Raw genomic sequence first — 12,491 nt, 5'->3', positions numbered from 1 at the left:
TTACCCGACTCAGACTTGGCTAAGCTCACACCTGGAACTTACAAACTGTCTTCCATACAACTTCTCAAGCATGTGTAAAATGATCCGGCCAAGAAGAAAGCGGAAGCGGTGAAACCTCACCCAAGACAGTACTCCCATCTGTGTCCACACGGAGTCACCCTGTGGCACCAGTGCAGAGCCTTCTGCTCCCTGGCACCTGCAAGTGCTGTGTATGCAGACAAGCCAGCTGACACCCCAACCCTGCCAAGCCCCTGCCCTCGTCCCTCCAGCGCCGAGACCTACCTGGTGTCCTCACCTGCCAGTGGGTCCCACCTGGGGACAGGAGCTCCTGCCCCCACCACGGGAAGCCCTGTCAGCCCGCTGTGCACTCACACCTCACCCCACCTCGTCACCCACGACTAGCATCCCTACCCCCGAGGCGATGTCGTGCCCCTCTCCCCCCGGCTGGGGGATTTCTGCCCGGACACTGACCAGGACAGCATGAGGCTCCCCAGGATCACATAAACACATGTGCTCGACAACGGCAACACCAACTCATGACATGTACCAGCATCTGATGCTTGTGCCCAGCAGTCCCAGGAGCACACTTGGTGCTCAGTCGAGTGAACAGCAGGAGAGCAACAAAACAAGGTATCCTGGGCGTGTCAGGACCAGACTCACTCCCTGGACGCCACGGATACCGCTGCAGTGTGTGTCTCCCCTCCCCATAGGCAGTTCTGTTTGCAAACCTCCGTGCTTATTCTCAGAAACACGGTCTGCAGGTGACTTACCTGTCTCCTTTGAGGTGTGTGGTCCCTGCACCCACACGCGTGCTGGTACACACACCCTGCCATCACCCTGGGGTCTGCCGGGTCCCCGCAACTCCTGCTTGCCAAGGACAGCACTGCCTCGCAGCCCGAGAGATGCAGGACACCCCGGGGGGCTGCACACTGGGTGCCCCAGACACACGACACACAGCGGCCGTGACCCGGCACGGTGACCGAGGGAATCAAAGGCCAAACCACACGTTGTCATATAGATTTTAATAGGTTTTCTGATTGACTCATCACAGTCACCATTTGTACTGTAATGATATGCAGCTTTACTACACTAGTATAAATAAACAGATAAATACAGCTCTAGGCAACATCGCAGATGAACAAACCAGGCATTCGTGAGTCAGAACTGAACACAATTATTAAGGAGAAGAGATGCTGACACCCTGCCCATCCTCATCATACCTTCTCAGAAAAGGCACTCCAATGAGGCTCCGCCTGCGCTCCACTGGGCCAGGCACTCCGACCGCGTGGTCTCCAACTCCCCTCGCTGGGCTGAGACGCAGACACACCCAACATACCAAAAGGAAAAGTGGAATGCAGTGACAGACACAGCCACGAGCGCGCTGGAGGCACAGCCTGCCCCCTGCCTCTCAGCAGCAAGGGCACACACTGAGGAGAGAATCGGCATCCGCCCAGGATGTCAATGTGAAGCAGGACCCAGAATCGGAAAAGAAACGAGGGAGACAAAACACGCCACGTGTGACGCGGTGCGGCCACAGAGCCCGCACGCTCACTGGGCCTCGGGCAAACGCTTGGACGAGAGGTTGAGAGGAGACCAGCTGACCGTGGTTCAGGAAGGGCCGTCTCCACAGGCTGGGAAGCAAGTGCGGAGGCGGCCGGAAGGGAGAAACAGGACAAAACACTAACTGCAGGCAGAGCAAAGCTCAGGTGTCGTGGAATTCCCAACGTCTGCTCACCTCTCAATGGTCGTTCTAATATGGCTTTGAGATCTTATAAATCCTCAGCATCATAAAGATCTTCTGTGATCTCCCAGACCTTACAGGTTTATTAAGAATCAAGAGGTGAACAATCACTTCCAAAATATAAAAACAGCTCATTGCAAGATGTGTTTCAGAAAAATGTCTGTCTCTAAAAATTCATTTTGCCTCCCAAGATGCATAATCCAGAATTTTCAGGCCAGTGCTTCAAGTGAACTGCCTTTGCTGATGTGAATTGAGACCATGATTAAGACAGGTATTTTCCAAAACCCCAAATTCCAAACACATCCAGTACATTTCCAGCCCACTGTGCAAAAAAGTGCAGCGTGGATTCAAAATGTCACTGGACACCTGGACATGACCTCCATGAAGATTCACAAGTTCTGTTCAGATCAACATTTTAACTGCTACCTCTGCCATTCTATTTTCTGTTTTTTTTTAAGGTTAACACTATTTAACTTTTAATCTGTGAAACGATACATAGTGTTTCAGCTTCCAGTTAATGAGTCAAAATGGACAAGCCGGAAACACACCCAGAGGATGGCAGTGAGAGATGAGGAAAGGTTTCCGTACACGTGTGATCACAAAGAAACCACCACACCACATCTTAGACCCTCGTTCCCACTGTAAACTTTGTTCATATCTCCATATTTCTAAGTCTGAGTTAGTCTATAAAAATCACATTAAAAAGGTAAAAGTATTTAAGTGTGATATTAACTGATCTGTATTTTATAAATTTTAATCCATAAAAATATAAATAAGAATGGTAAATTTTTAAGAAAGAAATATACATTTAGTGCAAGTTATGAATTACATTTTTTCTTCAGTGTCAGCAGTAAAATACCTTAAGGAAAGGGAAAAAAAAACCAGACTGATCTAATTTCAAGAAAAAGAAGATTCCAGTGTTTAAACATGCGACTCATAGCAGGTGCAGCCCGACACAACACTTCCTTCTTGTCACTATCAAAGCAGCAGCATTTCCTTACGCTCAATGGTACTTGTGTTATAGGAGTTTTAGAAACAGAAAAATCTGCGTTAAGACCAGTTCACATTATCCATCAAGTCAGAGAGGGTGAGAAAAGCAAAAGAAAACTGTCCATCCTTACCAGTCAAGTCCCCTGTGGTGGATGCTGAACCCCTCCCCCCGCAGAGCTTCCGCGGCGCCTCGCCCCAGTCGTGGTACCGGGCTTGCCCCAAGCACCTCGTGTGGGGACACAGCGCCCACTCCCTCCCTGTGACGAGACCCCGGTACGACCACGCACATCTCAATATGAGAAAGGACTGCTCCCCAAGTGCACACCACTCTCAGAGGCTTGGTGACAGCTCGCGGGGGAGGGGAGAGGAAGAAGCTTGTCCGGAATGTAGAAAGGTAATGCTTTACCTGTACGGTGCAGGAGTTAAACACAATAGTTTTGATTAAAAAAAGGGCGGGGGGGGGGGGGGGGCAAGACCTTGCAGTCTTAGAGATGGCTCAATTCAGAGGGACCCCTTCTGACACGGGGACTGCTGGCCCCTCTGCAGGGCCAGAAAGGGCGGGGTCGGGTCGGGGCCGCCTCCAGGGCTGAGCGCACGGCTGGGTCGGCCCCGCGCTGCTCGCACGGCGGGGAGGCCCGGCCGCCTCTGCCGCCCCTCACCCCACCACAGCAGCCTCGGCAAACCCGCCGCAGGAGCCCGCCGCCGCCGGTCCTGCCTCCGGATCAGAGCGAGCTGCTGCTGAGCAGGCAGGCCTCCTCCCCGTCCTCCTCCCCCTCCTCCGCCGCGGGGCTCAGTTGAACATGATGGAGGCGGGGTCTTGGTTTGCCGTCTGGGCCATATGACGGAGGATGTCTTTTTTTGTGATGATACCAAGGAGGCGTCTGAAAAGGACAAGCAGAAGGTTGCCGTTAAAAGGAAGGGAAAGGAGAAGCTAAACCTACAGCTAAATCCTTTCGGCTGACAGAAGGAGCGCAAAGCAATCAGCCCGAGTCTGTATTTTCAAAAAGCATCTTGGTCAAGTAACTCAACACCCCAGCAGCCATGCTCGGAGGCATCGGGCATGTCGCCCCTAACCGCTCAGTGTCCCTGCCCTGAGACTGAGCACCGGACCGCGGAGGCGCAGCCTGAGTCACGTGAGCAGCGCGTGAGCGAGCAGAATGCACCAGGGGCGCTGAGCCCAGCTGAGGACAGCGCCTTCCCACCAGCCCGAGAGAAGAGAACGTAATGACCAAGTCCCCTTTAGAGTGCACTTTTCCTTAGAGCCGAAATTAACTGTCTAAAGAAACTGATTTAAAGAGCGCCCAGCTGTATGCCAAATCTTCATGAAAGCACATACAATTCAGGTAAAATGCACTTAAAATGGTCAACACAGAATTTCAATCCCAAACTTCAGAATCCCAAGAATAAATCTCTAGGATGACCCAAGTTTCTACTACAGTCATCAGTGCCTTCCTTTTCTGATTTTAGTCAAAAAAGGTACAGTGCTTTTATGAAAGTCTGAGTTGTTAACGCTTACATTAAAAGATAGGTTAAAAAAAAAATCAGGAAGCAGTCCTAGAAGATTACAGATGAAGCAGAAAGCAGAAGGGATGAGTAGTTACTTATTTTTCTGGCCAGTGGTTTCTTGAAAAAGGATGCATGGAGATCAGTGCTGGACTGAAGTCTACAGGGACAGGCCTCACAAAGCGGTAACAACCACAGGCAAAAGAGCCCAGCGTGAGACTGCCAGAGCCAGACAACTTGTCAGAGAACTCGAAATCCTCTTTAGTCACAACTCCACTGGGACCCATGGCCAGGTACAGTCACCACACATGACCCTCAGCCGCTGCCCACACTCTAGAAACAGCCTATAGAGGGTGCTGGAGCCCAGGCCCCGGGATCTGAGGGTGTGTGGGGCGGGTGGGCCGCTGAGCTGGGTAACGCCACGTGTGCACATGTGGGGTTAGACTCCCCACGACACAGCCAAGACCAGGGAGGAAAGACAGGGACAGGCTTGGGGGGGCTCCTGGGTGGAGTGGGGATATCTGCTGCAGGACTGTACCGACCACACTGCCTACAGTCCTAAAGCCAAGAAGAGGCTCTGGTGGCCAGGAGGTGGGCCTGCTGCTTCCCAGGGCAGGGTGTGCACACACCCCCGCGTGAGGAGGAGGAAAGGTCTAGCTAGCCTGATGGTGGAGGCACGGGCACGGAGCCACCCCCCGCCCGGTCTGGGGAGCAGCCGCGTGATCACCAGGGGCTCGGCGTGCCGCGTCAGCTCCTCCAGGTGCGCTACCATGTTCTTCTTGGTGATGATCCCCAAGAGGCTCCTGCAACAGACCACGTGATGCTAATGACTGCGGGGGACTCGGGGAGGGGGTCCTACCATCATGATACAGAGGGCGAGAAAGAGCTAAAACGTGAAGGGCTTCAGAAAACTACACACAGAAGTGCTATGGAACCCCAGGTACCACTGCATTACTTCTGCTGGCTTTTGCATGTGATGTGATCCTACTTTAAATACTGGTAGGCAGCTGTCTTTCTTAAATTAAAAATCAAGATTATTAAAAAAAAAAAATCAAGATTATAAAAGCTCAAAATGAAGATGACTCCAAAAAAATTTCAAAGAAATGCCATCAGTACAGAGCTGCACAACTCTAACTGTAACTTCATGTTCTTTCCACAGAGGAAAGTGCTTCTCATTCCTAAAGGGCCAGCCCCCGGCCCTCCTCACTGCATCCACCTTTATAATGGAAATCAATAAATTCAACTCCAGTCTATGAGGGCATACACAATGGGTGCTGAGAACCTTAAAAATCTTTCATCTTTAAATTCTGGAAGCCCCTCCAGCACACCCTGCAGGGTGACTGGACACCCTGCCATCTGGCTAGGTCAGTTCTGTGTTGCACCACCTCAGACCACCCAGGCTTCCTGAAAAACGAACATCAGCAGGGGACCTGCTCAGTCAAGAGCTCTGGGCCCACAGGAGGCTGCTTATACAGCGGTCAGTCACGGGGCACGGAAGGCCCCCGGGGAGGGATGAGCAGGAAGCAGGCAGGGAAGGGACTAGGAGAGGCAAAAAACGCTTCTTTGCAAATGTCTTTTCATCTTTTACAACGATGCACTTATCCTTAAGAACAAAGACAAGCTGAACAGTTCTCAGAGCGTGGGAGCACGTCTCCCTCCAATAGCTCAGAACATGCCCCACATAAAATAAGCACCCACTCAGTTCTAAGAGAAACAATCACCAATTCACCTGCATATATAGTTGGAATCAAGAAAAGTGAGCATCTTGACATTAAGTAAAAGAACCCCAGTTTAATTCTTACTCATTCTTCTCTGCCCAATTACATACAATGATTAATTTCAGCTACTAAGTTAGTAAGCTCTGCCAAACCTCCTGGTACGCAATGAATTTATTAAGGACAAAATGGCAAACATACATTTATAAAGTAATCTTTGTATTTACAAAGTAACAGCCATAAAAGGAGGAAATACATATGTTTCCTCTCTTTAGTTACTGGAGAAAAGAGATTTCAGAGTAATAAGGACAAACTCAGTATTGCTTTATTAATTTCAGAAGTCTAGGGGAAATCAATGCAAAATCTGACTCCCGTAAAAGATGATTTTGTTCCTTGGGGCGCACAACGCTGTGAGAGCAATAAGGCTCGACCAGCACCCTGCCCCAAGGTATCTGTGTCCAGAAACACCAGGCCCAGCAGCCCCTCTGCCCCCCAGCTTCCTCCCCCAAAGGTGCACGTTTGGAAAACCATGTTTACTGTCCACCCCGTGTGCGAAGCTCCACAGTAAAGAAACCTCTACAGCATCTGACCCAACACTTTCCTGACCCACATGGCCGCAGAACTCATTCTGAGTAGGTCCTGTGAACGTCCTGCTGGCTCCACCGAAGCTGAAGAACTCCGAGACTCTGCTTATCAGAACACAAAACATGGGGAAGACCCGCCCAACCTCGTTCTCTCCTTCCATTTGCAGGTCTGGGCTCCTCAAGTCTTCTTCCCCCAAACACACAGCTGTTCCCATCTCTAAGGACTCAGTATGAAACCGCAACGTGTTGACCACGAGACTCTCCACTAAAATGCAGAAGACGCGCGCTCTTCTTATATCAACCTATTTTCCTTGAAGGACAAAAATAAGGAAAAGGTAATCACGGCACCTCCCAGCCCAAGCTCTCTTATGAAAAGGCAGGCTCAAGCTAGAACCTGAGCTGTCCGCCCTGACCAGCGACCCCCCACTTCACTCCTCTCTAGCACCTGTGCCGCTCAACAACCTGGCAGTCAGCGGAGTGCACGGCGGTGATGAGCGCCACGGCCTGTGACGTGCTTCAGCAGGACTGCACCAGGACACGCCCACTGGTCACGACTTGGGAGGACCAGCCACGGGAGGCACAGACAGCAACACGGAGCAGGTCAGAGTTGAGGACGACCTGGCCTGGCTTCCGACTGAGCCGTTCATTACTAAAGGGACCCCCACTCGTAAGGCTTTCGAAAAGGTACTCCATTTAGCGTCTACTTATTAAGCTTAACAATGAAGTTTGGTACCATTATTCTTTAGACAACCCTAAACAAAAGAAAACAGCTGTTTTGCTGACATACATCTCTTTCCCCATCAGTATCTGTGATATCTGATCATCCAACGCCCTGCCCATCACTGAAGATAAGCCTGAGGGTAAAACCGCCTGGCACACCAGATATGAACCTGGAGGCTGCACACCAAACAGACCTGCTTGGCCAACGGCCATTTATCTTTCATCAGTTGTAAAATAATGTAACATAAAATCCAGATTTCTGACGACACATCAATACCTACAAGATATGCCCCACCTAAACAAACCCAGGTTTCCACTGTCACGTGACAGCCGACAAGCAGCTCACCCCAGTCCCCAGCCTTCCTGCCCCAGCCTTTCTGGAGCCTGCTTCTCTCAACCTCAGTCCAGCTGATGCCTGTTAACTGGAGGAAACCACAAGTGGGAGGATTTCCCCTACTTTCTCATTTCCCTATGGTTACACTAAAATAAATGGGACAAACCAACCATGTGCAAAATTTAGTGCCTAATACCCTAGAAGGCCAAACCATATGCCTGTAGCTACATAAACTCATGGTCCGATGCCATGACTCCTCAAGTATGAGGCACATAAACCAACCTTAGCAGTCCACTCAGTCATATTTGACAACTAGTTACTAAGTCAAAATGAGTCAACTCAGTCATCATATATATACACGCACAAACATGGCTTTTCAAACATGGGATGCTGGTTTAAAAACTAAAATTCAAACATTCAAATGCAGCGATATCACTATGTGATAAACAACAGAAACTGGAAATGTCATCATGTCACACATGGGACCATGAGATTCTTTATACTGAAAAGAGACACTTCAAAACATGAACACTTTAATATTGAAGGTAAATTATTTTATAGGACAATGTGAAAATATCTATTAAATTTTCAATGCATTAACTTTCCAACTTTTCACTTTTAGGACTTTATTCTTCAGATCAGTTTTGTTCAGTCACTCACTCGTGTTGACTCTTTGCAACCCCATGGACTACAGCATGCCAGGCCTCCCTGTCCATCACCAACTCTGAAAGCGTACTCAAACTCATGTCCATCAAGTCGGTGATGTCATCCAACCATCTCATCCTCTGTCGTCCCCTTCTCCTCCTACCCTCAATCTTTCCCAGCATCAGGGTCTTTTCCAATGTGTCAGTTCTTCCCATCAGGTGGCCAAAGTATTTGAGCTTCAGCTTCAGCATCAGTCCTTCCAATGAATAATCAGGGCTGATCTCCTTTACGATGGACTGGTTGGATCTCCCTGCAGTCCAAGGGACTCTCAAGAGTCTTCTCCAACACCACAGTTCAAAAGCATCAATTCTTTGGCGCTCAGCCTTCTTCACAGTCCAACTCTCACATCCATACACGACCACTGGAAAAACCATAGCCTTGACTAGACGGACCTTTGTTGGCAAAGTACTGTCTCTGTTTTTTAATATGCTGTCTAGGTTGGTCATAGCTTTTCTTCCAAGGAGCAAGCATCTTTTAATTTCATGGCTGCAGTCACCGTCTGCAGTGATTCTGGAGCCCAAAAAAATAAAGTCTGTCACTGTTTCCATTGTTTCCCCATCTATTTGCCATGAAGTGATGAGACCAGACGCCATGATCTTAGTTTTTTTAATGCTGAGTTTTAAGCCAGCTTTTTCACTCTCCTCTCTCACTTTCATCAAGAGGCTCTTTAGTTCTTCGCCATAAGGGTGGTGTCATCTGCATATCTGAGGTTACTGACATTTCTCTCAGCTATCTCTCCTTGCTTATTCTTCAGCTATGCATATGTAAATTAGTACATATGAATGTTCACTGAATATTCTTTGTAGAGAATAGTTACAGTCAACTAGAAGGCAGGACAATGAACTGATAATCCTTGGTAAGGCTGTAAGCTCTCGGCATCCCGCCCACCATCATTTGCTCACTGTTATCACACTGACTACTACGTATTTCCTGTTCTCCCCTTTCGTGAGCAGTATTATTGTGGTTGTTTTGTTATTTCTCATCAATGCAGTCTGAGGGCATCTGAACCAGAAAACTTGCCCTTTGGTTTCCAGAACAGTGAACATTCCTTCAAGGCTAAAGACACTTTGGACTGTGAACATCAAGCCGGATGCAGTGGCTGAGGAAGACCATGGAGCTCTTTCGTAAGAAGGATAAGGGTTACGATGTGGCAGGAAGAGTGTGTACAGATGAGTATTTTAGTCGCCCAAGGAGTCTAGACTACCTGATGTCAATTCTCAACCTTTCCATTATTAGCACAGTCTTAGAGTTTTAAATATTAAATTATGCAACGACGCTTGCATCTAGAAGCCACGTGGCACCATTCTGGTGGGCAATATGTAAGCGGAAGTTGCAGGGTAGGTCTCTGTGGAGAACTCCTCGGAGGAAGAGCCGACAGAGACGGCACCAGTAAGCCTGCAACACCCTGAGCTGACCAGCCATCCTGCAAGCTCAGAGCAACCAGAGAGAGCCAAGGAAGCCCCAGGGACTTTGTTCTGGACACCCCGAACCCACCACCATTCCCAGCAACTACCTGTACCTGGATTCTATCATATAATAAAAAGAAAACCCTTATCTTGGAAAAAACAAAAAGAGAACTCCCTGCCCTTGATCAAGAGCTCATCCCTCCATCGATTCCTCCCTGCCTCCTGGAGTTACCTTCAGTGGCTGCTGCTGCTGCTGCAAGTCGTTTTGGTCATGTCCAACTCTGTGAGACCCCATAGACGGCAGCCCAGCACAGTGCAAATACTAGCCATGAGTCACGCTCTCTAGCTTCTTTTTGTATTCCAGACCCTTACGGGCTAATACATTGTCCAAGAAATCGAGGCGCTTTCCTGGTGGCCCCGTGTTGAAGACTCTACTGCCAATGCAGAGGGCATGGGTCCCATCCCTGACACATACCGCACGGTACGGCCAAAACAAACAAACAACAGAAATCACAAAGAAAGAGATGGACTCTACTGGTCAACAATCACATCAGACAGCAAGAGGCAGGACTTCTGAGCTGGGAGGCTACTGCTCCCTGGACTCCCTGTGCTGACCACGGGCCTGGGCAGAGCTTCCCACATGGATGACCACCTCCATCCAGAGGGGCCGCGGGGGCGCTGCAGCTGGAGGCGCCCTCCTCCTGCCGTCCCCTAGAGAGGGCCTGCCTGTTCTGTCTGTGCAGGATGGCTGTGGGACGGCCGGGTCCTCCCGTGTGCACTGTCTCCAGCAGCCTCACATGGTGTGGGAAACCGCCCCACCTACTCCACCCAGCCTCGCTGTCCTCAGCCTTCAGGTGCGGGCTCCGAGCAGAAAGAACAGCGTGGTGGGAACCAGGGGGCCGGAGAGAAAGGGCGGCAGGGAGGCACACCGCAGGCCCGGGAGCGGGGAGCAGCGCCAGGCAGCAGGCTGGCGCCAGGGCCAGAGGCGCAGGGTCTCCCTGCTCCCCAACTCCCACCAGACCATACTTCCCCAAACTCCCACGTGGAGAAACACGGCCAGGTTATGTGCGAAGGTCAGAAAACCCAACGTGTGCATTTTAAATACGTGTTTATCTGCCGGCACCGTATTCACAGGATCTGCAGATGGAGACTGCAGAAAAATGGAACCAGAGCATTTGCAAAAGGCTTTCAGCTAATGCACCAACTTGGTCTAATTATACACAATTTCCCTCACCACACAACAGGTCGAATAGTAAACAGCCAGCTATTCAGAAAGCTGTTACTGTCCTAGAGACAGACACTCTGACTATGAAATATCTCCAAGAACAGGCCGCTGCAGCGCTCCATGCAGCGGGGTCCACTGCTCTCCGAGAAGGGACCCGTCAGCTTGGAGGCCCCCAGGCCCTCCGCGACCCCCTAGGGCACATCGCCTCCCTGCAGCCCTGGAGTGCTCCTGGTTCAGCAGGGACCTGGCAGTAGACACTTCGCCCACGCTTGGTAAGTGGGATTTTGAGGGGCTAATCCCGAACGGCAGACCTCCCTTGGGGGCCTGACTGGGCTCCCCTCACCCGACCCCGAGGGCCCCGCACGGGAGGGGGACACACCCACCCGTTGTGTGTGACGAGGCACTGGCGCAGGCCCAGCTTCCGGAAGATGTCCACCACGATCTCCATGGGTGTGTGGTCTGTCACCGTGAACGGGCTCATGTCCAGGATGCTGCGGAGCTTCAGTGGCCGGGGGCTCTCGGCCGGCAGGGACGGGGTGTGCTGCGCAAAGCACACGCGTGAGCTGCCCACAATCCCCTCCTGCTTTTTCCGGGCACTTTCTGCAGAGACAGAGAAGACCACCCATTACACACTGACAGGGTTCCTTCTGTTTTAATGGCGACCTGCTTATTCACAGACTTAAAATGACAAACAAACATATCCTTTTGACCTCTTCATTTTTTCCTCTCTTCCTAACCAAGAAAAAAACCCACTGAAAAGCTATTTCGCGATCTCCTGTACTCAACAGAATCAGAATCCACTAATAACAAACCATCTTTGTGCAAATAAAATATTTTTGGTGTAATCATTAGCACGGCATGATTTTCGTTGCTGCTGTCTAACTCTGACGGACCAGGAAGCGTGCTGGGACCAGGAGACTTGACACCTGCACAAGCAATGAGACAGTGCTCACTAAGGGAGCCTCCCGTCCAGGGCCCGCCCTCGCTGGATCCACAGGGAACTCCAGCCTCCTGCCCTCACTAAGGGAGCCTCCCCCGTCCAGGGCCCGCCCTCGCTGGATCCACAGGGAACTCCAGCCTCCTGCCCTCACTAAGGGAGCCTCCCGTCCAGGGCCAGCCCTCGCTGGATCCACAGAGAACTCCAGCCTCCTGCCAGGACCGCACTGTCTGCCCCTGCTGTGAACCGGCTAGTTCGTTCTCTTTTTTGGCATTCAAGCTTAATGCTCCCAGTGAGCCATGAGGTGCGGTGAAACTATTCATAGAGTCACATTCCTGAAGGACACCGGGCAACTTTCAGGGCTTATCTGTGAAGACCGTGAATTCCTGCTCCTGGGGCCCCGCTGCTGGTGCTCCCGCCTCGTGTCTGCTTCCTCCGCCACCTCTCAGTGTGCAAGACAGGACGTGGCCGGGAGGCAGAGCACTGCCGAGGAAGGACACAGACCACGGGGCGGGAGGAGGAAACCCACAAAAGGGAGTGCATACTCAGGGAAAACAAAAACGCTCGTGTTCCTGCTGCTGAGTCAGCGTGAATTCAAACCTGTGTACACATTTGGTATCTGTCACACTGA

General features: G+C 50.8%; 1 protein-coding gene across 8 annotated transcripts in view; it reads right to left on the bottom strand.

Annotated features, from left to right (window-relative positions):
* Positions 1-712: 712 nt before the first annotated feature.
* The window catches only part of CLCN3 (chloride voltage-gated channel 3), a 90,334-nt gene continuing 78,555 nt past the window's right edge, over positions 713-12,491 (bottom strand). For 6 of the 8 annotated variants that reach the window (XM_052644471.1, XM_052644470.1, XM_052644476.1 and 3 more), the window contains 3 exons: positions 11,307-11,523; positions 4,962-5,037; positions 713-3,612 (listed from right to left, as the gene is read on the bottom strand). In XM_052644471.1, the coding sequence (XP_052500431.1) occupies positions 3,454-3,612; positions 4,962-5,037; positions 11,307-11,523 (452 nt within the window). In that variant the 3' untranslated portion in view covers positions 713-3,453. The remainder of the gene's footprint in view (positions 3,613-4,961; positions 5,038-11,306; positions 11,524-12,491) is intronic. The other 2 variants (XM_052644474.1, XM_052644477.1) reach the window with 1 other exon arrangement.

Source organism: Budorcas taxicolor, chromosome 8 (genome assembly GCF_023091745.1).
Source record: "Budorcas taxicolor isolate Tak-1 chromosome 8, Takin1.1, whole genome shotgun sequence".
NCBI classification, from domain to species: domain Eukaryota; kingdom Metazoa; phylum Chordata; class Mammalia; order Artiodactyla; family Bovidae; genus Budorcas; species Budorcas taxicolor.
This window is presented reverse-complemented; position numbering and strand designations above follow the sequence as displayed.